Source organism: Parus major, chromosome 3 (assembly GCF_001522545.3).
Source record: "Parus major isolate Abel chromosome 3, Parus_major1.1, whole genome shotgun sequence".
Classification (NCBI taxonomy): domain Eukaryota; kingdom Metazoa; phylum Chordata; class Aves; order Passeriformes; family Paridae; genus Parus; species Parus major.
This window is the reverse complement of record NC_031770.1, coordinates 22,462,390-22,490,347: the sequence shown is the minus strand read 5'-3', so window position 1 is coordinate 22,490,347 and position 27,958 is coordinate 22,462,390. Positions and strand designations below refer to the sequence as shown.

General features: G+C 37.6%; 1 protein-coding gene across 3 annotated transcripts in view; it reads left to right on the top strand.

Annotated features, from left to right (window-relative positions):
* The first annotated feature begins 1,201 nt into the window (after positions 1–1,201).
* Positions 1,202–27,958, top strand: part of SYT14 (synaptotagmin 14) — an 88,528-nt gene continuing 61,771 nt past the window's right edge. For all 3 annotated transcript variants that reach the window (XM_015622928.2, XM_015622927.2, XM_015622926.2), the window contains exons 1-3: positions 1,202–1,296; positions 13,512–13,559; positions 27,548–27,712. In XM_015622928.2, the coding sequence (XP_015478414.1) occupies positions 1,284–1,296; positions 13,512–13,559; positions 27,548–27,712 (226 nt within the window). In that variant the 5' untranslated portion in view covers positions 1,202–1,283. The remainder of the gene's footprint in view (positions 1,297–13,511; positions 13,560–27,547; positions 27,713–27,958) is intronic.

Genomic DNA, 27,958 nt, shown 5'->3' with positions numbered 1-27,958 from the left:
GCAGCAGCCATGCATGGTTTGCCTTGGATGTCCTTCTGGATCCTTGCAGTAAATGCTGCAGGGCCTTTTGCAAAACCCTGTCCTCTTTTCTCACTGTGATGATCCTTTTGCCACTTCTGGGAGGCAAGGAAGAGAGAGTAGAAGAAGGATGTCCTGGCTGGGACAACAACTACATAACTTCAGGGGAAGAGAGGCCTGGTACAAGTGCAAGAGAGCTGAGGAAAAGTCACAGAAGGGAGAGGAAGAACCTGCGGCAGATGGGACAGAGGAAGGAGTAGCAAGAGAGGTTCCAACGCCTCTTGACCTGCTCCAACAGGTCCACAGACCTCAGAGCTGAATGTGCTATTCTAGGTATGTTCTCATGAAAGTGGAATAGAGGGGGAGAATCCACTCCCTTTAAACTTACCTCCAAAAGACAGTTTCAGCCTGGTATTTTAAAAGAAATGGAAAAGAATCCTGGAAAAGGCAATCAGTAGAGGCAGTACTAGTGCTGCCAAGCGCAGTTTTGTGCAGTTATGGATGTGACTGGTTAATGTAATGAATCAAGTTGGTTTTATCACAACCTGTGAGTGTTTGAGGTCACTCGGTCTCTTCAGCCTGCAGGAAACTGAGGGGAGATCATTGCAGTTACAACTTCTTCCTGAGAGGAAGAGCAGGGGTAGGCACTGATCTCTTCCCTGCGGTGCCCAGGGCCAGGACCCAAGGCGATGGCCTGTAGTTGTGTCAGGAGAGGTTTAGGTTGGATATCAGGAAAAGGTTCTTCACCCAGAGGATGGCTGGACACAGGCTGAGGTTCCCCAGGGTCCCAGCACCAAGCCTGGCAGAACTCAGAAAGCTTTTGGGCAATGCTCTCAGGGACGTGGTGTGACTCTTGCTGTGTATTGTGCAGAGCCAGGACTTGGACTAGATGATCTTCTTGGGTCGCTTCCAACTCAGGGTGTTCTGTGATTCTGTGAAGCACGGCTTTGCTGACACTTAGCGCCCTCGGAGCTTTGGGTTCTATTTCAGCCCCTCGCTTTGGGAAGGAAACCCATGGAACAGCACCATGGAAAGCGCAGGAGCTTCCCTGACGGGCAGCCTCGGCCCCCCGGGGCCGTGAGGGCTGAGGGCTGGCGGCGGCGGGCGGGCCCGGGCGGCGGCGGGGGGAGTGACGCGCGCCGGCCCCGCCCCGCTCACCTCCCGCCCCGCCCCTCCCGCCGCTCCCGCCTGGCAGCCGCGGCGCCCGGCAGCGCCTCTCCTGCGTGCGCTCCCTCCGCTTGGTACGGCCCACCCCGCCGGGGATCATGGCGATTGATGGTAAGTAGGCCAATAACGGGCTCCTCTCTCTCGCCCCGAACCTCTCCCCTCCCCCAGCCCCCTCCTCTCCCTCTCCTCCCCCGGGCCTGGGGAGAGGGGCGGCTCCGGGGGGAGGGAGGGCTCCCACCGCGGCGGGAGGTGGGGGCGCACCGAAGCCGAGCGGGACCTCAGCCGAGGAGGGCGGCGGGGGGGCGCCTCCTCTGCTCCCCGTCCCCCTCGGCCCGGCTGCGGGGGCTACGGGTCAAGGGCTCTTTGATGATGGGGGAGAGGTGAGTGTGGTGCTCCCTCCTCCCGTCTCCGTGCCCAGGAGCCGGGCGGAGTAGATAAATCCCTGGCACGGTGGCCGGCATCCTTCCTTCTCCTCCTCCTCCGCCGCCGCCGCCTGCCCCGGGGATGCCGGGCGTGCGCCCGTGGGCGTCGCGGAGGGGACCTGAGGAGGACGGAGGCATCCATCCCCCCGTGCCGTGAGCCGCCCTTGCTCCGGCGGGGTGGCGGGGGCGGGCGGCGCAGCCCCCCGGGCTGGGCTCTGCCGCCCCTGCCCGCCGCCGGGACCCGGACCGCTGGCGACCCCCGCACCCGGGCCGGGAAGGTCGGTGCCGGAGGCGCGCAGCCCTGTCCACCCTCCCCGCAGGGACTTTGCCAACTGCTCTAAAACTCGTTGTCACTCTCCTGGCCCCGGAGTCTCTGAAAACTGAGTCCTCAGGCTAGGGATGCTCCCTGCTCTCCGCCGGTTGCTGGGCGCTAACAGGCTGCACAGGAGCTGCTGTCCGCAGATCTTTCTAGTCATCACTTAGAAACAACAACAACAACAACAAAGGAGCGAGATGTACTAGACACTTGTTGGGTTTGTTTGGAGATGCTCATCTTCAAAGGCAGGGCTTCTGAGCTTTGCTTTGAAAGCTCTCCTTTCGACTCTCAGAGTAATTTTACACCTCGTTAAAAATCCTCTAAGAAAAAAACCCCAAACAAACCGAACTTTATTTCTACCCAGACAAGGACCTAAGCTATACAGCTTTCTCGGCCGAGGGGTTTCTTTCTGAAAGCATCTGTTATAACTTAAATGAATTAGGAATACAGTGTTTATGTGGGGGAAACTGTTCTGGTTTGTTTCGCATGTGGGATGCTTCTCTGCTGTCAGCTTCCCTGGATTAGTAACTCAGGCCTCTGTAAGAAGTTGCACTGATCAAGCAAAGCTGCATGTTCACCCTGTCTTGGAAGCTGTGCACACCAGGAGTCTGAGCTGGCCAGCTTTGTGTTGGCTGGGTTCTTTTCTGCTGAAAAGTCCTGTTAATATTATCAAGAAGATAGCAAAAAAATTCTGCTTGGTCTGGACATTTTACATAACTTGAGCTCGGAAAAAAAAATTATCCTTCAAAATCTGTCTCTGTTTTCATTTTAGGCAGCATTATCCCAGAAATCTGTGAGGATCTGTTAGATCTGAAAATATTCACAATATGTGAAATTCATGTGTAATATTTTCAGAGGATTGAGGGTATTATTTCTTTAAAGTTAAAGCAAATAGTCATGGATGAATGAAGCGATCTAGCCTTTGAAAAGAATGCAACACTTCTTATTATGGCCCGACTTCAGAAATAGCTCGACTGTCTTGTAGATGCTTATTTAAAATATCCAAAATGGGACTTTAGCTCTTGTGAAAATTGGGTGCACAGTTTACATTTAAATATGAGGTGGGATTAAGACATATTCCAGTCATGAAAGGGGTGTGCTAGGTTTTGATTAGGTCTCTTCCTGAAGACAGCAAATACAATGCATTTTTCTGCTGTAGCCTGTAGCAGGCATGCCTCCTCCTCATTGTTTTCAACTGACTGGCTGATTGCTGTAGAGTTGTTGGCACATGTTACAATTTTTATTCCTTACCTTGAGGATCTCTCCCTCCTGTTTGTGCAACAGTACCTTTCCTTGACTGTACTTTTTAGCAGTGCTGTGTTCTGGCCAGCAGTGTTTAAAAATATGAGTTTGATTGGGTTGAATATTAGCGCTTGAACCTCGAAGCTCTTGAAGGCAGGATCAAACCATGTGATTTCTAGCCTAAACTGTCAAAATACAGAATTTGCATTGTGTCAAACTAATTTTTTTAATGTATTTAAGTAAACAGAGAAAATACTTTGCTCAGTTTTAGGGACACTGCATTTGGCCACATTTAATTTTTTATTTTTTTTTTTTTTTTGGTAGAGGCAGCAGAGAAAATAAGGAAGATTGAAAACTTCTCTTTGAAGAATAAATATAGAATAGTTAAAAAATCCTTCAAAGCGGGACATAGATGTGAAGAGTACACAAAATTAAAAGAGCTCAAATTAATATAGAATTTCTTAGCTGCTTTTGCCTGTTCTTAAGAATCTTTTTAAGTACCATTTCCAGTGTCACTTTTTCAGAATACCAGTTTCCAGCGGTTCTAACATTAAACCTCAAAGTTTTTGTAAAAGTGAGGCATTTTGTGTGAAGTGTTACAGAGGACCAGGCTGCCACTGGCCATGGCCAGTGACCCTTTTGGTCATTGTCAGTGCTTTATTACGCCCAATGACAGACATATAAAACACAAGTATTCTTCATATGACCAAGTTCAAAGTCCTAATCTAGTGATTGCAGGAACTATTACGTCTTTTTCTTTAGAAAAGTTCATGTCATGTTAAAACATGTTCCATTTTTATGTCTTTATAAAGACATCCAGTTAGATTTTGCATAGGTCAGCCAATCTCAGATTTGCGAGGAAACAACAGAGAGCAAGTCTGTTGGAAAAATTCTGGCCCAAATGAGTTTAAAGAATTGTATTTGCAGTTCTTATTTTCTGTACAGTTATCTTCCAAATTACAATTTTTACTAGGAGCTCTGTTTTATGATGCAGAGTTATTTATTGCTTAATATGTCCACTTTTTCATAGGGCAGAATTAATATGGAGAGTATCAGAATGGGGAGCTGTTAAATGTGGTAGAAAGGCCAAACTGAAAGCAGTAGTAAAACCAGACTGATGGACAGTCTGAGATTAAAATCCTCCCATCTACTGCTGCCCAAGCCTGGGGTCTTGGGGCAGTTCACTGGGAGTGGGGAAGAAAGTTGAGGAGTTACTTCTGAGAATCCTTCAGCACTGCTTTGGTAAAGTTCCTCATGGCAGCATGAACTTGACTGCTCTATGCTGCTTCTCCTCTTTTGAGCAATAGTAAAGCTTTGCTGCCTGCCTTAAGAGAAGTCTGTAAAATTGAGGTCTGGGTGAGGAGTCAGCAATGGAAACCACATTGCATTGCATGAAGGGGCAAGGAAATGTTAGAGGTCACAGGTGGAATGTTTTATAACCTAAGGCAGAATTGTGTGTCTTGTATATCCTCAGGAATTTACTTTTAAAAGAGTTTTGGGCTGCACTTGAACATGCTGTGATCTAGTGCAGGCTATACAAGTTAATATTTCTCAAGGAGGGGAATATATCTGGAGATGAACCTTCTCAGACTGAGCTAAATATTTTTGATTTTAAACTTTTTCATATGTTTTCTATTGTGAAGTGTTTAGTGCTAAGAAATGAGAAGTACTATTAAAGAGAGTAATAAGCTGTACAGGTAAAAGGAATCCGAGAGAAATAGAAGAGAAAGAATTACAGTGTGGTGTTGGTGTTGTCATCTAATAAGTTATTGATAGAATAATGAGACTAATGAACTTTCCCTATTTTCCCCCTGTGCTCTTACCAGTTTAACACTTCTCCTTCCCAATGCAGAGGTCAAGGTCTTTACCAAGTACATAACTTTTTGATCATTTTGTTCCTAAGTGTCTGTGAAGTGTCCTGAATCTCTCTGAGGTTTCTGAGAAGATTGTCTCCTTCTTTTTCCCCATCTTCCAGCTGCTTGGTTTGGAGCAGGCAGTTGCACCTGTGTGTGCTGTGCAGGGGTTCATTAGCTGGTGGGGTGTCCTTGTGTTTTGTGGGGCTTGTGTTTGTGTTGTATTTGACTGCTGATTTTTATGAAACATTAAATTAGGTTCTTAAAACTTTCTGACAATTTAAGACAATTTTGTCTTAAATTAGCCAGAGAATTTGTAAACAATACAAGCATGAAGCAGAAAGCGAGCTGTTTAATTATATAACCCTCATTTCCTTGGGAAACAATGACAAAAATTACGGAATGAACCTACTTTTTTGTTTATGGATACAAAAAGAGAGAGTATTTAGAACTCTGCTTCATATAGGTCACATGAAAACTATGCCTAGTTGCAAATTTCCAGAATCTAGAAAAGGAAACAACAGAGCAATGAGCTGCTTACAGAGCTTAAGTAGGAGTATCATGTGTAGCTTGTAGGTTGAATCTGGCCTGGGGAACAGTTTTATCTTGACTTCCCGGTTACCTGGGCTATGCAGGTGTCACTCCAGGGTGCACTAGAAGGGTGTAAGGTGACATGGAGATCCTCAAGTTTGTGCTGAGCTGAAATGACAATAGTGCTTCTGAATCCAAGTTGGTGTGGCCAGGGCAGGGGTTGAGCAGCATCATCAGTATTTAATGAAGCCTAAATATAAGAAGATATATTTTATACTTAGGCCCCTTTTAAACACATTTGTCAACTGTGTGGTGGATCACATGTCAAGGTATCATATTGGATCAGCCACACAGAATTGGTTTAATGCTGTCTTATGCTTATTCTGTGTCTGTGGTGGAAACTATTCAGTGAGTATGGCCTGGTATTGTCATTGTAAGGATGATTCCCTGCATTATTTGCTGATGACAGCGAAACCTAGGCAAAATCACCAGTTTCCTGGTTTGAATATCTTCCACCATCATTGCTGAAATGATGGTCATCATTATTAAAATAAAGAAAGGTGGTAGGTCTCTTATCTTTTAGATAACAAAGGGGGCAACCTTTTTTTAAAAAAAACCCCACCTAATCTCTAATGTTTTACAGACTTCTTTTTGACAAGTTCCCCGTGGGCTGAGATGAAGCTATCATACTTAATATAAGAACAGCTGATGTGTTCAGAGTGAAATTTTTCTTGAATTCTCTTAATTTTTAATGCCTAGCACTTCTACAAATTGGAATTATTGGCTGTCAGGATGGGCATGCAGGAAAGTAAACATGCAGTTACTACCTGATTAAAAATATTTGCCTATGTTGCCATCCAAATACAGGGAACCTCTTAGAAAGGAAAGAGGTTTGCTGTTTTCCAGAGAACTTTCAACTGTTTCAACCATTAGGTCTTATTTTCTCTTCAGCCTAATTCAGTTATACCTCTCCCAGCTTTTGTAGTGAATGACGCAAGAGATTCAGAGCTGATATTCTCAAACCTTTTCCTGAATTTTGTCAGGTTTTGAACTGCATAAGGCCAAGGGTCCATGTTGCATGTAAAACTTGATTTCAAATCAGCAGTTAATCACTGAACCTCGTAATTTTTGTGCGTTTCACTCTTGGAGATGTTTCCTGATTTCTGTGTAAATCTGTTTGTAGAATAAGAAGGGGAAATTTTGGGAGGACTTTGCAAATTAATTCTAAGACAGCAAATGAGTGTTGAGTTTGTGAACTAATAGGTCCCATTCTGCAGAGGAGAATAATCTTTGATGTGAAAAGGGGTAAATTCAGTATGACTGACACATCTTACAGGTACTTTTGTTCTGTAGGCTAAAATAAGCAGTTTTCCTACCAAGTGGAATCTTTTGCAATACAAATTCTTCATAGTAATTTCCCTTTGTATCACAAACTTACTGCATTATCTGAAATACTTGAAAGTGTTTCTAAGAGTATATTTTTCTCCATAGTTCATAGAGTCATTTTAAAAGAAAAGTTTCTCAGTTTACTTTCTCTTGTGAAACTTTACTCTAGAGTAGTGATTAGTGGTGTTAATTAAAAACTGTAGGAATTTGCTAAAAGTCATACTAATTTTTTATCCTTTTCTTTGTTGTCAGCTTTTGTTGTTGGCATCTTCTTTACTTCCTGAACATTTGATAGCACTGTACATTGCTTGGCAATGTATGTTTAATATTTTTTTGTCATTTTCAGTGAAGTTGTTTTCTGGTTTTCTTTTTATTTTTAGTAAAAAAAAAATATAGGTTTTAGGTCAGATTTGAATCATTTATACTAGATGTTTTTATTGCTAGTTATATTTACTGTATTTCTTCATTTGTTGTACCAGTAAGACTTGTCTGAAGCAGTACTTGACTGAGAGCAAGGTGACATAAAGAACTTACTAATATTTTTGTTAGTGCTAATTATGTTTCAGTTGTCAGAAGAGTAGAGAAAGAGAAGTTTGGGGTCATTCTGTATAGAAAGGAAGCAAAGATAATACTATTTATATGAGAAGGGGAAAAGGTCCCAAATAACCTCCCTACTTTAGGACTTAGCCTAGCAAATCCTTTTCTTTATAGCTACTTTCAGTACATATAAATGCTTCCATTAATTTCAGTGTGGGCAGGATTGGATACAAAATTTGTTTGAGAAACAGAAATGGCTATACTGTTCTTGATCAATTGTTACTGATTGCTAATTCATTGATCAGTGTCATTGGTTCTGTTGATTACAAATATAATTAAAAATTATATTCCTATTTTTCATATTCCATGGGAAAAAAATCTAAAAAACGTTTTGATGTTTGTCATTACTTTTATAGCTGGATAACAAAACCCAAAATATTCTTAGGACAGGTAAATAACCTATCCTTAGGCTAAGAAATTACTTGATAGGGATCTTTTTAAATGGTGCAAGCAAAGAAGACAGTCTTTACAGTAGGAGTTTGTATAATAAAATCGAAACATAGTTTCTGACTTTTACTCTTCTGGTCTTGAAAATGACTGCTGCTAATTTAGTCTGATAGTTATTTCTCTTATTAGTGGGTTAGACAGTGAATAATCATTCTATATTCACCTGTTTATGTCCACCATCTGTTGTGGAATCTTTTTCAGGTCCAAGAGTCTTAGTCTATTAAGTCACTCCTCATATGGAAACCATTTATGTTTTGGCCATTTTTATTGACCTTTTTTTTTGGTCTTTCTCTGCGTCTTCTGTGGTTCTATTTTATTCTTTGAGGTTGTGGGACCAAGAGGAGACCAAAACTGCACAAAATATAAAAGACGTAAACATATAAACATATAAAGTACATAAAATAGCAATTTTTTTTACCTTGCTGTCTCGTTTAAAACCACGACATTTATAAATTAAAGTCTTGTTTGCTTTCTGACTAGTTCTCAGCATTCAGTTTTAAACATTTCAATTTTTATGTATGCAGTATTATTTGTAGACTAAACTTGTGAATAAGGATGCTAAAGGAATGCAGAGGTGATTTTATACCATTAGTGAGGATGAGCTAATGATTGTATGTAACCTTTTCAGGAAAAGCACTGATGGCAGCTGTAGGGTTGCTGTTGTGTAAAAGTCTTCAGCTTTGTTTATTTTCCATTACAGTTGGCTGTCCGTTCATCCAAGCCCAGATTCTTCCTTAAGTTCAGTTCATAGCGTGAGGCAGTTTTTCAAGTAGATTTGTTGCTATATAGAACCCAGAAGTCTTTCATTATAATTTTTTAAAATAAATTGATAATAATAGATTTTTAAAATAAATGTTTTTTTTTAATAAATTTGTACCATGTTGTATGAAGGTCTTATCATAAGAATGGTTTTCCTGGGTCTGTTGCATTGCTAGCAGAAGCATTAGTGTTTCCACATGCTTAGACATGGTAACATTAACACTGTGTTAAGCTTTATCACTTGTATCCTGTTTTATGTTTCTGCACTGTAGCACCCTCTTCCTGCTACTCAGCCTGCTCAGTGTGTCGTTCTGTGCTGGAATGTCGTGGGTTTGCCAAGGGAAAAAATAGTTGTCTATTGTTGAATAAATGTTGAATGTTGAATAAAATGTTAAGTAAACGTTTTTTGAATGTGATCCAAACTTATGAAAATGCTAATTAAAAAACAATTCTCAGCAGGAAAGTAATTTATCATGTAAAAAGAGCATTTGAAAAATTACACCTGCTGGAAGAAGGCTTTTGTGATACAGTGTAATGTTCTGCTGCAGCTATGAACATGGATATATTTTGCTGAACTGAAGAATAATGAATTTTATACGCGGCAGCCTAAGTCGCATCACAATTTTGATGCTGGAACTGGGAATGTGCACTGTTGGTGGGATGGAATGTACCCTGGCTGAGTTTATGGATAATGCCAGGAAAGTAGTAGTTAATATACTGGAGGGCAGAGCTGCTACCTGGCAAGTGCTCAGCAAGCTCAGGGTGGGCTGAAGGATCCCCAGAAACTTTCACAAGAACAGGTGAAGTCCAAGCCCTGCACTTCAAGCTGCAGGCAGGCTGACTGGGAGTACCTCTGAACAAAAGACCCTGAGGATCCTGGTGCATGGCAAGCTGAACATGGACCAGCCACGTGTCTGTGGCCTGTATCCAGCTGTGTTAATCCAGCATGAGAGGCTGACAAACTGGAGAGAGACCTCAGCAGAGTGCCACTAAGCTGGGAGGGAATTTAGAGTACCTGGCACATGAGGAGAGGCTTAGGAAATACATTTGTGTAGGCTGGGGAAATCTGACAGGCACCCTTACAGCCTTTGATTGTGCAAGGGAGTCTGAGAGATGGAGATGGGTTTTTAAGCTGCCCAGTGAAAGCATGTGGGGCAGTGGATGTGAGCTGCACCAAGGGGAGGCCTGGCTGACTGTAAGGGGGAAGTGCTCGCAGTGACGGGAGTGACGACTGCCCCCTGATAACCACTGGTGTCTGGAGAGATCTTGGAATGGGGGTCGTTTCAGAACGTGGTTGGTTGAGGCTCAGAGGAACTTTCTGTAATGCTGGTCCTGGTCCTACTCTGAAGTCTTTGAGAGCACCTGGAGTCATTCATTCCCAACCTAAATCACTCAATGGTAATGCCTGTGCTACATTTCTTTAACAATTATTATCAGCATCTAGTGGTGAAGTTCCAGCTAGACTCCAAGCATAGTAGAACTTTGAATTTTGAATTGTACTACTTTAGAAAGATATAAAATTTTCAGTTAATACGAAATTCAGTATTCATCTTGTTCGATGTACATCTTGTAATCTTGTTGCTGCCGTAGTCATCTTGGCAAATAGAGACTTGGTATACAAAACCTTAGTCTGAAATTGAGAAAGTTAAACTTCATCAGGTGTTTCCGCTGCCTCTGGAAAACATCTGGCTATTCTTTTTGTGTTCAGTGTTTGAATGATTTAGATTCTTAGAACCACTAGGTGGTTCTTCTTGCTCAAGAAAATTAAAATGTTTTGTTGAATGTGCAGTTCTAAAATTATTTGATCTTTCATTATTTTTCATTTTACTTCCATTGTCTGACATTATGAAAAGCTCTATGTACCCAAGTGGGTTTGTTTCTGTTCTCAGATTACATTTTGGACAGAGTATTATGTAGTTTTATAATGCAGTCTCACTTAAACCTTAAAATATGCAAACTCACTTAAAACCTTGAAACTCACATAAAACCTTAAAATCTTAAATAGGAGATCATGTTCATAGTCAGGATGGGAATGGAACTAATAATAATTTGTGTCTAAATCAAACATAAATTTTAATTACCCATAACATTATGGTGAACTAATACTATACTATCATAAATTACCTAAAAATAGTATTTAAATAATAAAATTTAAGTGTGTCATGCCATTGAACCTTTGGGATCTGTGGGCTAACTGACACAAACCCACTATTTTCAGACTGAAATGCTAAATTAATGGCTGGCATCTTCCTGTTATGCAAAATGTTTCCATATTTTCAGTTTGGTTTCTTTCAGTAACTAGTTTATTAAAAGCTGAGAGAATTCTTGGGAGCTGTAGAGATCGAAAAACTTAGGTTTATTTGTTAATCCATGAACAAAAGCAAGGTGTGAATAATGTATTAGTTCCACCGTTTTGAGGACCACAGGGGAAAAGAAGAATCTGTGCAGGTCAATTGAGGATAAGATTTCACATCTTTAATACATTGGTTAATTTAAAATATAAATTATACTTTCTTTAACTTTTATATCACTTGATTTTTTTTTTTTTATTTAACACTTGATTTCCATCCAAGAGCAGTTTGAAAGAAAAAGTAATAAATGAATCACCTATTAAAAAAAGAAAAAACATTCTGGCATTTCTAGGAAAATGAAAAGGAATAAAATTCTAACTCTATATCTATTAAATGGTATAAATTTATTTTGTAGCCCTGTGGTCAGTAAAAAGTAACATGTTGATTAATGTAAAGGCTTTATTTGGTGGAATGCCATCTTATATTAGAAGTTAAATGTTTGAGTGAAGACCTCTTGCTTTATAGAACAATAGGTAAGAATGCAGAATCCAAATCTAGATCTAGTAATCTAGTATTTTGTGATACGATTTGAAACTGGTTGATTTCACTGAGAACAGTCAGTATAATTAAAATCTATTGCTGCTTTCTTCCCTTAGTTCTAGGTGAATATTTATTTTTAACTGTCTGGCATCTGTGTAATGAAAAATCCTTTAATTTTTTGCTTTTTTTTTTTTTTTTTTTTTTTTTTGGTCTTCACTGCTGAATTTAAAACTTAAACAGGAAAAATTCTAGGGAGAAGACTTTCAGTCACTCTTCTGGTTTATCTTTTGTACCCTGAAGATAATTGCAATAACTTTAAAGAAGATTGTAATCTTCTCCCTCTGTCTGGTTTTAGGTTTTGTTTGTTTGTTCTCTAATGCCTTGTTATTATAAAAGCAGATTATATTTTTAATTTAGTTTTTCTTATGTTTGCCTTCTAAAATCCTTTCTGAATAAAAATTATGTTGCTCAATTTGTTGCACTGAAAAGAGGGAATTATATAGCTATCACAACTGGCTTTTGTGAGGGTGATGACTCTATGAAACTCCTGGGATTCTCAGCCTCACTGATACTTGATTTCCCATTCAAAAGTATATTTGAAGCTTGTATTTCATATTTTTGAGTATGCTAACACAAAATGAGTTTTTTTTTCACTTTTACAGACATTTAATTTTATTTTAGAAGAGTTATGTTTTATTCCATTTATTTAATCCCTTTAATTCTTTCTCACTCCAATATATGGATTTCCTACAGTTATTTCTTTAAAGTATAAATTTAAGTAGAAATATGGGTATTTTCTTAAACCTTTACAATATCATCTGCTGGTGTTACCAATCAAGACATTGAAATACTGGTTGATATCATTGCATACTGTATTGTATGTCGTAAATATTTTATTTTGGAATGGAGGACAGCAATAAGTGCTATATAATGTATTTCCATATCTTTGAGATGGGGAGAATTTTGTTACCTGAAGCTTGTTTTAGTGCATTTTTCAAAGTGTCTGGAGTGATTTAGGAGTGATTAATGCAAATGAAATAGAAGTTCTGTGAGGTTTTGGAACTCTGTTTTGTATTTTCATGATATTGCAGAGAACTTGGTATGAAAACCCAGGCAGCTCCTCTCAGTTCTGTATTCATATCCATGCACTCTTTTGTTGTCATTGGAAAAAGGCTGGGTGGATTAGGATGTACTTAAGACAACCTATAGCTTGATGTATTTTGGAATTTAAAGGTTTGATCATGGAGCATAACACTCCAAAATATTTTTAGTTTAGATATTATGTGTTGGGTATTTTGTTTATGAGCTGTAATTCCAATTAAAATGGTTTTGATTAAAATGTAAAGAAAACATAGTATTTCTAGCAACAATTTTATTATTCTCAAATAAATATCTCAAGTTCTTTCTATACAGCTGTTTTTTAAATTTAAAATATATCTAAAAGAGAAATTCTAGGCAAACTAAGTCTTTGTTAATAGGGTTGGTTTTGTTGGTTTTTTTGTTGGTTGATTTGTTTTTTTACCATGGAAGGTAATCATAATGTTATTTTGGCATTCTACTATACTGGATTTTTATTTTGATATTTTCACAATTCTTCTGTAGATGCCATTCTCTAGGGTCCTTTTATCCAAACAGGAAATAATGTTTATACTTGGGAAACATTAGTGTGGCTTCAGTTTAAGTTGCTTGCTTTCCTAACTTTATCTGTATAAATACGGTGTAAAGCTCTTCAAACCATACCACCATTATCAATATTAAGCCAAAATTATATTTGTTTTCTCCAAAGGATTTAATGTATAATTTGAAAATTTGTTATATCAATCTTCTGCATTTTTATTAATTGATGGAGTTTTGGAACTTTCTTTTTCACTGTTGGTAAGCCTATTAAGAAATGAAATACATTTTATTTGTTACTGTTTTCTAATGGTGTATTTCCACACAGGTGGAGAACGAACTTGTGGTGTACATGAACTTATCTGCATTAGAAAAGGTAAGCAATGTCTTGTGAAAGTGAACACCTCAGCTTGTGAATGTTCCTGGTGAGAAATTTGCTGCCCAGTGTTATGGTCTGACTTATTGTGGATCTAAGTGTTGCATCTTTGCGTTGCAGGATTTTTTGATGCTGATAATACCAATAGGAAAAAATAGTGAAATTATAAAATAAAATCTGATTTTTCACGAGAGGAAAAAATGTGCTCCTCCAAAATTCACCAAGTTACATGGAGTTTGTAACCTGTTGTTTAGCTGTGATGTGTAACCATGAAAACTTTGATCTCTGCTTTATCCAGATATTTGCAGGATGATATGATTTTTAGTAGTAATAGAAAGTTGTGAAAATGATGAACTGGCAATCTCTGCCTCTGATTTCAGGTGAGATCCTAATGACTCAAACTTCTTGGAAAACAGCTGCAACAATAGTGAGACCAGGAACTGACAGAGCACAGAGCAGAGCTGTGCTCCAGGGAGGGCTGTTACAGCTTAAAGCTGAGCTACAGTGACTGAACTTGGAGCTCGACAGAACAGCTCAGCTGATGGGAAGGCTAGATACAGTTCTGTTTTCTGTCCCTTTTGGCAGCCCTGTGCTCATTCCTGCAGCATTGCTGTTGGATTTCTGTCTTCTCATCTGAAAGCTAAACAAAAAAAAAAAAAAAAAGTTTCTTCAAGGATTAGTTCCTTGAGTTGAGTCTCTGTTAGGTCAGAAGAGTCTCAGTGCTTTCAAAAGGAAGGAGTAAGAAAACATGGTGAGAAAGGAGTAAAGCTGCGAGACTCTTTTGACAACTTAGGGTTCGACTGGCTCAATAGTATTGTAAAACCACATCATACTCTGTGGGTAGAAATTTTGTTTGTCCTTTTAATTTCCATTGCATACACTGAGACATTTTGGAAAAATTGTTGGGATTTATTGAAATATTTATTTAACAGTACCTAACCTCAGAATGAAGTCTACCAGTTAAGGTCAAAATAGCTTTATGGTTACAAATCATCTTTTCCAAATATCTGTTGAAAGAATTTTTGAGTGTGTATGTGTTACAGTAATGTAATTAAGAACATTTCTTCACTTTTCTAACCTGTGAATCATTTAGAACTTACTTTTTTTAATTCCTTCTCATTTTGGAGGGGAGGTGAATTTTTTCTTTTATTGCTGTCTCTGTTTTTCCATTGATAGGTAAGTTGGTACACACAGTGCTCTGTATTTCTTCTGTAATAATTCTGTTTATCTTTCTGAATTCTGAAACTCATTGGAATTTCAGAAAGCCTTCTGATAAACTTTCAAGACCTGTTAATCTTGCTAATCCTTATTTGTTTTAGGATGCTGTACTGATTTTAAGAAAAAACAAATTTTCTGTGTTCTTGGAGACAGTGCTGTACAGTTTTAATGTTAATTGCTGGGAAGTTAAGTTGAAAAGATGTGTTGTTTTTTTTTTCAAGATTCTGTCTTATATTTGAGCAATTCTAAGCTCTTTAGCCATTGGTACAATAAATTAAATAACAATAGCATGGAACTTGTTTTAGCACTGGTGGTTATAAATTAGCCTAGGGGTAAGTGTGATTAAAGGAGAAATATCCTCTTAGTGCCATTTATACTTGCATTATGTTGGGTTCCTTTTTAATTCATGAGTTTCCATGTATATTCCAACCTTGTGTGTCCCTATGTTACTGACAGATTTCTCCTTGTGGTGCATGGATTTGGTGCATTCTTGTCTGTCTTCACTCCCTACTCTATGTGTACCTTTTAAGCAGAAGGTGCTTGCCATTGTACTGCAAATCTTCCAGTCACCTGGAGTTTTGGTTACATTATCTAAGACTTTACATCCTCTGATGCACATTCAAGATGCTTTTATTGTCTGACCAAGGCCAGGCTCCTAAAGATTATTTTATTTGCCAGTTGTCCAGCTCTGCTTGCTTGCCAGGATGAGAGTGCAGACTCAGGATCTCTACTGACATCCTCAGAATAGGAAGGCATTTCCAAGCTGAGAATTCCTGGCTGCCAGCAGTCTCGAGTTGGTCAAATCAGACCTTCCACCTTTGTCCTTAATGTCACTGAGTGCTGATGTCAAGCTTGTACAGGATGGAGTTTCCCATCTCTTGGATGTGCCCTGAAAACCAAGCTGTTTTTTCGTCTGTGAGCTCTCAGTAGAAGCTTAATGGACAGATTAAGTGTTCACATTGACACATGGGTAATTCTCTGCAGTCTTCTTTGGTGCTGGGTAAGGTTGCAGTGTGCCCTTCTCCTTTTTCTCTGGTGTCTGTGTGACTGTGGCACCAGGAGAGTACATTCCAGCACTCCTGGCATTAATCCACTCCCTTATTTTCATTGAATCCTGTCCGAGGCTTTGAGAGTTTTGACAGAATGATTCTCCATTTGCTATTTGCCTGAAAGCCTCTCATGCTTTCTGCCAGGGGATGGTGGGTAACTGTGACTGTCCCGTGACTGGAGTTGGAATGCCCCTATGGAACCTCTGAAACAAACAGTAGTAAATAGCCTGCATTAGGTAACTGGAGTTTTTCCAGTGTACACTTGTGCTTTGTTTGTCTGTCTGTCTTTCTTACAGTTCTTCCAAGTACATGGCTGTTGAGAAACAGCTAATAGGATAAACAGTGATGTTCCATCTTATTTTTCCTGCACTGAATAGGGAAAAGGGAAAAGTAAGCATGCAAGCAAGCATGTGTCTTCTATGAATAATGCATGGTAAAACTTTCCGGTTTCAAGTGATGGAATGTAATTACAATTTATATGGGGATTATATGACTTGAAGAATACCTATTGCTGGTGGTTAATTTTTCTTTCTAGTCAGCAGAGTTACACATTCCTAAATTGTCTTTTTCTTTCCTGCCCTTACATTTTTTGCTAGTAAAATAGGAACCTTGGAGTATCAGATGATGAGATATGGAAAGGGAACCAGAAAGGCCTGCAAAGCTACATGTGACTACACCATTTAGTTCAAATAACATAATGAAGACTTCTTAGTTGTAGTTGAAGGCATAGCTTTAAAAGCAAAACCTAAGCCTTAAAAAGGAAATGTCTGCTCTAAGATTATTTAGCTGTAAAAATGAAAATAACTTGAAACTTCACTTTGCCTGTTTTTTAGGTTCTGTATTTCTCATATTAGTTAAAATAATAGACTCAAAGGTTTGCAAGTACCAGTTATAATGATCATTGAATATCTGAGATTATGTCAGTTCTAGTGTAAATATCCCAGTGTGGTGTCGATACAGGACTCAGATTTGCTACCCAAAGATGTAGCAATTGTCTGGCACAGGCCTCCTCCTGTGTCACATTAATGATGTTACAGTTTTGTAGCTGCCCAGGAGAGATTGTGGCGGGTCCCCCTCTAGGCTGCACAAGAAAGATTGCAGTACTTTTATAGGGTTTTGTTACTTGGTTTCCTTTTAGCAGATTCATACATTTTTGAGAAGAATCTGCAAGGAGCTGATCAGGAGTATGGAGACTAATAGGCTTTTCTGGAAAGCCTTAAAAACTAATTCTTATGTATTTTTAAAGAGGCTTTCTCTAAATGCATAAATATAGGGAGTGAGTGAAAATGGAAGTATTTTGTGGCTGTTATGTAACATCTAATAGCTACAAAATTCTGAACAAGTCACTTCCCAGCTTGAAAAAAGAACTTTAAAGATGTATGATCAGCTATTAGGGAATCAATGAAATATGTGTTTCCTATGTTTAACATAAGTAGTTGAAGTATTTGTGTGCTTTTATATTTACACATTGTTAAATCTGGAAATTAGAAAACAAGGAAAAATAGATTCTTGCTTTTATTATTAATTAACATCTTGTTTACTTCTATTATTTAAAGCAAGTCTGTGTTCATATATTTATTCAGTGTCTGACAATACAAATTGAAGACTTGGCTGTGAAAAGAAGAATCCTGCTTAGTTTTTGATAGCAGAAGGTGACAGAGTTTCTCTGAAACTACTCAGTTAACCGTTTGTCTTTTTGCTGGATATCTTCCTAGTATCCAGCTGTTTTTCAGAGAGTCAGGATATTTGTGTTCCTTTGCTATGGACATAAAAGAATTCAGGGAACTTGAGATTAGATTTGAGAAAAATACATCTTTTTTAGCTGTATAGTGCAGCTGCAAGTCTAACTTGGAATTAGCTGTTGTAAGATTTAGTAATATTTTGATTAAGGCTGTTTCAGGTTCTCTTTGTACAAACAAGACAGATTTGTGCTCAGTGTTTACAATATTGAGCTATAACTGAAGAAACTCCTCTTTACTATATTATGCTATGTATTCACTATGTGACATGGAAGTGACATTAAAGAAGATATATGGCCATATTATTTTCAGGTTTCCTTCACCCAACAGTTTTCACTTGTTTATTTTTGAAGTAGTGCAAAGTGATACTTCTAACTCAGCAGTGTGTTTTGTATTTAATTAATGGAAATGTAGATTTAGTATCCAGGTAAGGACTGAGTTACACAGAGGTTTAAAAATTATTTTTAAGCCCTTTTTTGCTTTTGCAAGATGTTCTTTCTTTTCTATTGTTGTGGCACTCTTGCAAACAAAGGAAATTATTCAGCAAACTGACTTTGTGACTAAGAATGGAACAGAAGTGCTCTCTTTAATATGCAAAAGAGAAGTTGCAAAAAGACAATGTCTTCATATGACAATGAAAAATGTCACTTGTAATAATAATTTTGAAAAGATAAGAAGGTGTGAATTTTTGCTTTGTCAGAAGTATGTTTCAAGTAGAACTATTACTCTTTAATGTTCTGGTCAACTATCTTTATCCATTTGCATATGTCTGAATATTAAGCTGCCAACTGCATTTATTCCAAATGGAAAAAAGTAACATTTATTCATTAGTTTCATTTTAAAGTAGAAACATTATTATGTTGAAAGTCAACTGCATCTGATACTCAAGTTATCTTAGACTATTTGTGATAGTCTACACTAAGTAACTGCCTCTGAAAAAGAAATAAAATAATTTTCCCCTTTCTTCCTGCTGTCATCAAGTTGGTAGAACTACTTGTTCTTCATCAACTGAAGGGTGATGCCAAAGATGGTAGCAATTTCTTTAGATTAGATAACCTCACATTAATGTAAAATGTAAATACACATTTCTTCATTTAGAGGTTCAATTTGGACAGTACAAAGTAAAGTACACTTTCTCTTTTTACAAAGAGGAATAAAAGCTCTTCATTTAGAAAGTATAAATGATTAAAGCTACTTTTGTAATATATGAAGACAATAGTAGTTAATACTTTTTTATAAGGCTTGAAAAAAAATCTATCCCAAGGATACTAATCTTCATAGACTTGGGAGATATTTAGACATATTGCTACATGTTAAAAAAAAAAAAAAGGTAATAATGTTAACACCACCAGAATATATGTTTTGAATTTGCACTCTGTTGGAAAAATAATCAGTAAATACATGTTTTGGATTACAAAAAATTCAATACTAAGTAAATACGTTTCTTTGAGCTTACTGATGCCCATACAGGAAGCAGAATATTATTTCTGTGTGTTCTCCTGTGTTTGGAGTCTTCTGGAAAGCAGCAGCTACTGGGGTCACTTAATTCCAGCTATGGCACTATCTTTTCTTCTGTAGCAATTTTTGTGTATAAAAACTTTGCTATATCCAAACCCTGGCATTCCTTCACTCAAGTTCTCATGTTCATATAATCATTTTTACCATGCAATACTTTGCTGTGTATCCTTGTTAATTACTGTTGGATTATATGGATTGTCTCATGCTTTGTTAATTTTAGTGTCTGATAGAGAAAAATGAGGTTTTAAAATACTTTTATTACATAGATTATTTTTCGTTTCCCATAGTGGAGAGCTACTTTGTGATGGGTATGAACTTTAAAATTGCAAGTCTCTACACCCCTGTGGGTCTTTAATACTTTTGCTTTGGAAGGATTATTTGAGAATACCATTAAAAAAATTATAATCACTGCTGTTCTCTTACCCACTGAGTGGATAATAGTCATGTAATATGCTGTGTAATTCCAGCAGATTACTAGGATTTGAAGGTAATCAAGATGATTCCATGATCAGTGTCTATTCCAAGTGGCAAATGTGATACTTCCTTCACTGTTTCTTTTCAGAGATTTCTGTTGTGAGATATTATTTAGTCAGAGATGAATTCCATGTAAGAGAGAAAAGGCATTGAGGGACTGGTAAATCAGCAGGGATGGCAAGCTGACAACTTTCTCAGCACATACGGATTTAGGAATTAAGAGATTTCTGTCAAAAGTTTAAATCTCCATCTCAGAGTATGGTTTCACTTATTTGTAAATTCTTAGATCAGTGGCATTTTGGAGCCAAGGGCCCTCTTTTTCCTGTAATTAAATTTATCAGCAAAAGTTTCAGCATGGTGTTTTAAAAGAAAGGGAAAAGAATCCTAGAAAAGACAACCTGTAGAGGCAGTACTGGAGCTGCTACAAGTATTTTTGTGCACTTATGGATGTGACTAGTTAGAGTAATGAACCAAGCTGGTTTTATCCTAAACTGTGAGTTAGAAGTAGCTGAGGTCACTTGGTCTGTTCAACCTGCAGGAGAGAGAGGGGAGATCATTGCAGTCTACAGCTTCTTCGTGAGGGGAAGAGAAGGGGCAGGCACTGATCTCTTCCCTGTGGTGCTCAGGGACAGGACCCAAGGGAATGGCCTGAAGCTGTGTCAGGAGAGGTTTTGGTTGGGTATCAAGAAAAGGTTCTTCACTCAGAGGGTGGTTGGACATTGGCACAGGGTCCCCAGGGAAGTGGTCACAGCACCAGCCTGACAGAGCTCAAGGAGCACTTGGACAATGCACTTATTTGGGATGGTGCTGTGTGGGGCTGAGAACTGGACTTTGATCCTTGTGGGTCCCTTCCAACTCAGGATATTCTGCGGCTCTAGAATCATATTTTATGAAGTAAATGAACTCTCTTTGATGTAATTATTTAGTCAAGTAATTTAATTGATCATAATAAAATCAAATAAGCTGGATTTGTTAATGAAAATACATTCTAGAATTTCTTCCTGTGTGTAAGAATTCCTGGAATCTAGATGTTAAAATGTATTTTTCTTATTAGTTCTTGTAATTATATATTAAGGAAACAAAGGGAAAAAGAAGTTCTGCTTTGTCTCTGTAGCAGTGCATAATAACCCTCAGCCAGGATGAAGTTACATAAACTGAATGTTTAAAAAATTTTTATTATTTCTGATAAATTTCCCCTGGAATAATAGTGACAGTGGAGTTAGACCAGTGTAACTTTCATGATACTCTAATTCCAGTAGTGTATCATGTTTCTTTTCCTGTAAAGAAACACATTATTCAGCAAACTGAATAAACAGAAACAGACTTATTTTTTGCTTAATATGACCTTTTTTAGAATTAACCCAAAAGTGGCATCATGTATCACTTTAGATGAATGTAAGCTTTGTGTGTTCCTCAGTATTTCTTTGAAAGGTCTATTTAAAGGGCACTGTTATTCCAAATAGTACCACTTTCGTCCTCGTTCCATTCTGTGAGTCTTAAAAAACTTCTGAGAGGTTCATGTTGCTAAAATTGTTTATAATTTTCTTATTTAAGAAATGCAGCGCTCTTTTCAATTTTGCATTGAAATTGAGTTGTCATTTCAATTTCATGCTCATTTGGAATTGCCATTGCTCAGGGTTGTATCCTGGATGTTGATACTTAAAGTGCTGAAGTACAGGTAGCTCATGTTGTGGGGGCTTGTAATTTGTACTGGAGAGCATGTAAACCTGCTGTGCAGCAAAGTGCAAGATGCAGGAACAACAAACCCAGAGGAAGGAACATCATAAGACTGGCAGAATAAAATGTATTTAGCAGAGTATGCCGAGAGATGTAGCCATCAGTAGTGGGCCAAGGTAAATCTGTGCTGCATAAGGAAAGGCAAAATGCAAGTTTGAATTGGAGGGGGCAGCATCTTGGTACAGAAAAGCTTCAGTTTTAATGTTACCTAAGTGTAGCTAAAAAATTAAAAGCGTTAATCTATGAGATGTAATTGTGTGTTTTAAGTTGAGCTAAAAGACTTCCTGATGTGTGTTTTGGCAAAACATAGAAGAAATAGGTAAATTTTTGAAGGGAATTATGTAGCCCAATGTTTTATACGGGAGATAGAAGAAAGAATAAAACAGGAATCATAACATGTATGTTTGGAATTTTATCTCTTGACATGTTCAATAAAATGTTTAGAGTTCATTGTCTATCACTGATTTTTAGCAACAACATCAGCTAGTCAATATTTGTGGTGCAGTTGCTTTTGTTTTTTATATGGGAAAGCACTCTAATAGTGATTCTGCCATATATAGTTCATGTTTGTGAAAGAGTGCAGGTAGTCAATCATTTAATGTTTTAAGTCAGAATTCTAAGGCAACAGTGGATAAACGATTACCCTCTGTAGGTGTGTAGCAGTTTGTTTAGGTAAAAAAGGTTCTATTCACTTGTTCCTTCTTCAACTACTCCAGTAAACACTAAAGACACTAATTATGTACAAATTCACAAATTGCTTTGAAACATTGTGTATTGAGTTTCCATTGTCAAAGAAAAGCTGTTTAAAAAGAACATGAAATCTTAGGTAGCCTTCAAGTTCAGTTACTTATTTTTAAAGAGGAGACAATCCTATGTAATTAGCAAAAATAATTTACATGTAAATTGACGCAAATGAAAGTACAGTCCCTACTCCTGTTGAGTAATCAGACCAAAGTACTTCACTTGGGAGCAGCAGGTGTAAAGGGATTTGTTTGGTTTTTTCTGTTATGACATGAGTTGTCTGTGAAAAATAAATATATCCTGTTTGGAGATAAATAATTCAAGCATGGAGAAAAGACAATCAAGGCTCAAATCTTGTTGTTTTGTTCAGTAACATGCTCAGCTTTCTAAAAGTATGTTAATTTCTTTTGCAAGTAGCAAAATTGGAAAGAAGTGACAAGCAGCAGTGAATGGCATTTGGATGAAAATGTTTTGAACTGGACAGTACAGATTATTTTCATGGAGTGTCAAGATGTAATGGTGTAAAAAATGAGTAACAATAAATCATTCTTCTTCAGGACTAAATACAAAACATCAGTCTTGTACATTTAAAAGAACTTATAGGGCTAAAGTATCTTTAAGGTATCTAAAGGTCAAGTTGTAAAAAAACCCCAAAAACCCAAGTTACAAATAAAAACAAGCTTGCATATTACATTTCAAAAATTTTTTTTTATGCTAGGATCCTGAAGATAATTGGCATTTTTCGTATCATACCCCCTAGTTAATTAATTTGTGTACAGAAGAGATAATACTGCGTTTGTAAATGAATAATTGAAACATCGCTAAGAGAACTGTGTGGCTTTGTACATTGCTAGCTAAGTGAGTGGTATGATGTAGAGTGTGAAAGCTCCAAAAATAATTTATTGGATATTATATAAAGTTTGGGGCTGGTTACATACTAAAATATTAAATGCTTTTAAATTTCATATTAAAAATATTTCATCTTTTAAAAATATCTGAGGATTTTTATTGTTTTGGTGGCATATATTTGAACATGTCATTATTTTCTGAAGAGTTTGAAACAGCTTTTGGAAATGAAAAATTATAACCTTGTCATAGGAAGTTATTATTTGAGAAAGAGGTGCTAATTTGATATTTAAGATGAAGAGATGGTAAGTTTCTGTGTTCTAATACTTCTGATTCTAGTGACGATAACAACAAACTGGAATTAAAGTGATCTTAAGGTGATACTTCTGTAATGACTGTGACTTTCTATACCACTTCCATAGCCAGCAATTCAATTAGTCTTGGTAACTTTGTAGAAAGATGTTTGTTATTTCAGTATTTCTAAAACTGTCTTATATTATAATGAATTTCAAACATAAATACAGAATTTCATTCTTGTTTTTCTCAAGAACTGAAAATAATTATGAAGTTTATACAAATAGGAACTCTGAATTTGAAGTATGACTTTGAGAAAATACTGGTTTTCTACTGGTGTCTGATAGTAGAAGAAACTGCTGGGAACCTCTGAGCATTTTTTAAATGCTTTTCATGGTACAATTAATTCCCAGACAACTCAGAATTTATTACAATGTGTTTTGAATCAAAATAATTCTGGTGGCGAATGCAGCATAGATGTCTTTTTTATGTAAAAAAGGTCTTTTAAATTTTTTTCTGTCTACGAAGTATACCTGAGAAACTAACTGAAAAGATTAATGAGATGTATAAAACCTGTATTCATAGATGGGAACCTGTAAACATTTAATGTAGAAAATGGAAATACATTTTTTCCCTTGGCTTTATAATGGTAATACTTTACAGGATTTCAGTTTGATAATTTACCTAATATGTGAACAAGTATTCCAAGACTCTTTACATGAGTGCAAATGGATACAGAAATATAATTTTCAAGTCCTATGTTCACACTGAATTACATAAATAATTAATTAGTTTTTCTGTAGTGTAATTTTCATTCTTTTTGTAAGGTATTAGCCAATGTTTCTTTTTTCACTCCAGAAAAATGTCATCAGATACTGTGTTTCCATAGAGAACTATAAGGCTTTCAGACTGTGCCTTTTTTAACTAATTAGTAACCAGGATGTACTGGAAAAAAAAAAACAACCCAAAGTACTCAGCTTTCAGTTCTTTTAAGGTTGTGGTCAACTTCCTTAGGCACATATTTTGATGGATCAGAGCAGTTTGATTGCTGAACAATAGAAGCATAAGTAAAAATTTAAAAATTGCAATTTAAACATACAGGTTTAAAAGATCAAATGTGACATATGTGAGAGTGTTTTTCCCTGAAGATGTACATTTACTATATCTTATGAAAAGGAGACTGTCACTGCCCTTTGTTGAGAATCATTCCATGACTGGAATTCATTTAAATCTCCTCCTCAAAGCAGTGTGAACACTGAATTCAGGCAAAGTTGCTTAGGACAGCCTGCTCCAATAAGGAAGCAATCATTCTCATAGTTCATTCACAGGTCCCATTATCTTTATCTGCCTTCTGATCTGTCTTCTTTTTTGCCTTCTCATTGCTTTCTGACTTGTTCCATGTACCCCAAATTGGTGTCACACCTTCTTCATATCTCGCACTGATTTCCTCCCTGAACATCATTAACCTGTGCCACCATCTACTGCTCTTTCTGCTGGTCCCTGTGCTCTGATGAATCACACTTCCCTCTTGCTGCCTCTTCTGCCTCTGCCTCTGTGTTTGATAGGGGCTATGGCTGGAAGTTATTGAAAATTAATAGTTTCTGTTCTGGGCCCAATCTCTAGTCTCATCTGGGTGAGGATCAGTAATTTAGATAAATCTGGGTGTTGTTCCAATAACCTCAGATGCTCAGTTATCCATAATACAGTCTTGAAAGAGGTGGGAGCATGCCTACTGCCAGCAGAACTTTGGGAGATTTCACCTGTTTAGCTTTGAATTAATATATATGAACTGAGGCTTTTGTCAAATCCCAGGGTATTCTCGTGTGTGGTAAACAGACACCTGAAAAACAAGAAATGAATGCCTGACATGTGCCAAAGTTCATGATAATCAAAATATTAATTAAAAAAAAAAAATTAACTGCCTTTCCTCTCTGTTCCAGAATAGAAATCCACTTTTCTCACCTTATTAACCCTCTTGATGTCTCATTTGAAGTTGTTGGCAAGTTCCTATTCATGGGAAAATTTTCAGGGGTGGTTTAGGTAAAATGTTATATGATCTCTTCTGGTCAGAAATAAGAAGTGAAACAAAAATAATTGTCAGTTCTAGATATGTCTGGATGTCCAGCTCAAAACAGGAGTGCAAATACAATTTGTTTTTCATGGTGGAAGGCGCATTTCTTTGGATCTTTCTTTCTTTGTCAGATTTTAAAGACACCTGTATAATAATTTAAGAACAGCACCACAGGCACAAATGTTCCCTGTCATCCTGCAAAATGAACTGAGAAGGTTGTGGAACTGCATGTATTTCTCAGTCAGTACTTTTACATAGATGTATGAGCCCAGATTTACAAAGGGCATGTGTCGAATCAGAGAATGATTTCATTTGGAAGGCTCCCGGGAAAGTAATTTGCAGTTCAGTCCCCTGCTCAAAGCAGGGATAACATTGAAGTTGGATTCTGTAACTGATCTAGGCAATCTGTTCCAGTGATAAACTCCTCTCATTCTGGACTTTTCCCGCCTCATCTCCAACTGGAACTTTTCTTGTAGTTATTTCGGACTCTTGTGTCTTGTCCTTTTGTATTGCATCTCTGAGAACACCGAGTCTGATGTCAACTTTTCTTTAATCCCACACCTTTTTAAATAGTGAAAGATGCCATGCAGCATTATAGTCCTAAAGTGAAGTGCCAAGATCTTGGCAAACAGAATTTGTAAATTTGATAAAGCTTCATAAATCTCTATTAAATAGAAAAAAAAATCAACCCTCAAGAACAGGATTTATGGAGTTGAGTGTAGGGTCTTGCAGGAGTTGCAGGAGGAAGAAAAGGGGTATGTGAAATTCCAGCTTTCATCCAGATTAATGCAGTTGTGTTCAGCTCTGAAAGATGTGTTGTCTGTGTGTTGTAGCCACAAAATCCACTCTTAGGTGTTACTCTTCCTGTTTAGAATGCAGGTTTGAGACATAACTGAACCTATAATGTTTCTTAATTATCAGTAAACTACTAATAAACCAGTTAACAGTTAATTAATCTGTTACATATCACTAGGAATCACAGTTCTGTAATGCTTTACACAGTAGTTAATTGCGTGTAGTTATTGAGTTCTATCACATTTTTGCCTATAACTTGCACCAAAACATTATTTGAATTGCAGTTTTGTAACCCTTCACTTTAACCTCCCACCCTACTTCATAATAAATTTGCAATCCTGTCACCATTTTAACTTCTCACTTCAAGTTTTTTGGATACAAAACTCTCATTGCGGAGAGTCCACTGGGTTTCCTAAGGGCCTTCCCTCTGACATCCTGGCAGCCTTTATTAATGAAGCAGCTCATCTTCATTATAGCCTGTGGACATCTGCACTCCTTTCAGAAGATGTGCCCTCTCTTGGTCTTGAAATGCCTTTATAAATTGTTACTTCTTTCTCACATTTCTAGACTTTTGTTTTTGCTGCTCTTCTATATCCCTTTCTCTGCCCACTCTCCTTTTCAATAAGCAAGCTGCCCTTTAAATACTCTTTCCCCTTTGCTTTAATTTGCCACATCCATTTGCAGATTTCATATTTCTAAAACCTGCTCCTTGATAATCTTAGTCTTAAATGGTATAATTGATGTTATGTGCTGAGGGACTTCAAAGATTCTGCACCTGCCGACACTGATCCCCAACACTGCCTTTCGGTTATCTGCTTAATAGCAATTACGTATTCTGTATTTTACATACTCTTACTTTCTAAGACATGTCAGCCTACTTTAGCCTTTTTTTTCCCTCAAACCTGGTTTTGGTTTTTTGCTTTATCTCCCTGTAGCTCTTTCTTGGTTCATATGCAAGTGAATGTACGTGGTTTTTCTCATTCTGTTTTTTGCTCGTTATGTGTCCTGCTTACCAGGGAGCAGGTGTGCCAGCTGGTTCCTGAGGGAACAGGAGCCAGGTGCTGAACATAGCAAGGTGGACAGGGCAAGGGCTCAGTCCCTCCTTGGCAGCACTGCTACAGAGCTGGGCCTGAGCAGAGGTAGCCAAACCTCCAGAAGATGGGGCACTCAAAGCTCCTTTCCAGTGCTGTCTCTCAGGTGTTCTGTCAGAAATCATTGGGTTTGGCAACTTGTGATAATCTCCTTGTTCCTCTGCAGAGACTGTCCCATTCTCCACCAGAACCTCTTGCTCGCAGTGTCAGTCCCTCTCAGTTTAGGACCAGTTGCTTTTCTGTTCTTGAAAAGATGATTAAACATTAACTCAGATTTAAATTGTGGCGTTTTAATTATATCTGACATATATATTTGCATCTTTCAAGGTATTTATTAACTATCAATTCTGATAGTATTAGAATTTTGCAAACTTTTTCAATGTTTTTAAATGTATTTTCTTTCTGTTTCTTTTAGTATCTCCTGAAGCAATTGGATTCCTGTCTGCAGTCGGGGTGTTCATTATTCTCATGTTGCTACTCTTCCTATATATTAATAAGAAGATGTGTATTGAAAATGTTAGTGGTTTCCCAGATCTCGATTCAGGATACACTACAAGAAAGAATTCACAAGATAAACTTTGTAAGTATCTGACATATAGTGTACTAAACTTAATTATAAGAATACAAATTTTTGGAAGGATGTAGCAACACAACAATGCTGACTTTTCCTGTAGTTTTTCAAGACTGCAGTACTTGAAAGGAGTAATTCTTTGTATCCATAAGCCACAGAAATTCAATAGCTATATAACCAAAGAGTTTGCATTTACTTATGGGGAGTTACTTCTCTTGCACTCTGAGAATACTCTTGAACTTATTTTAAACATTC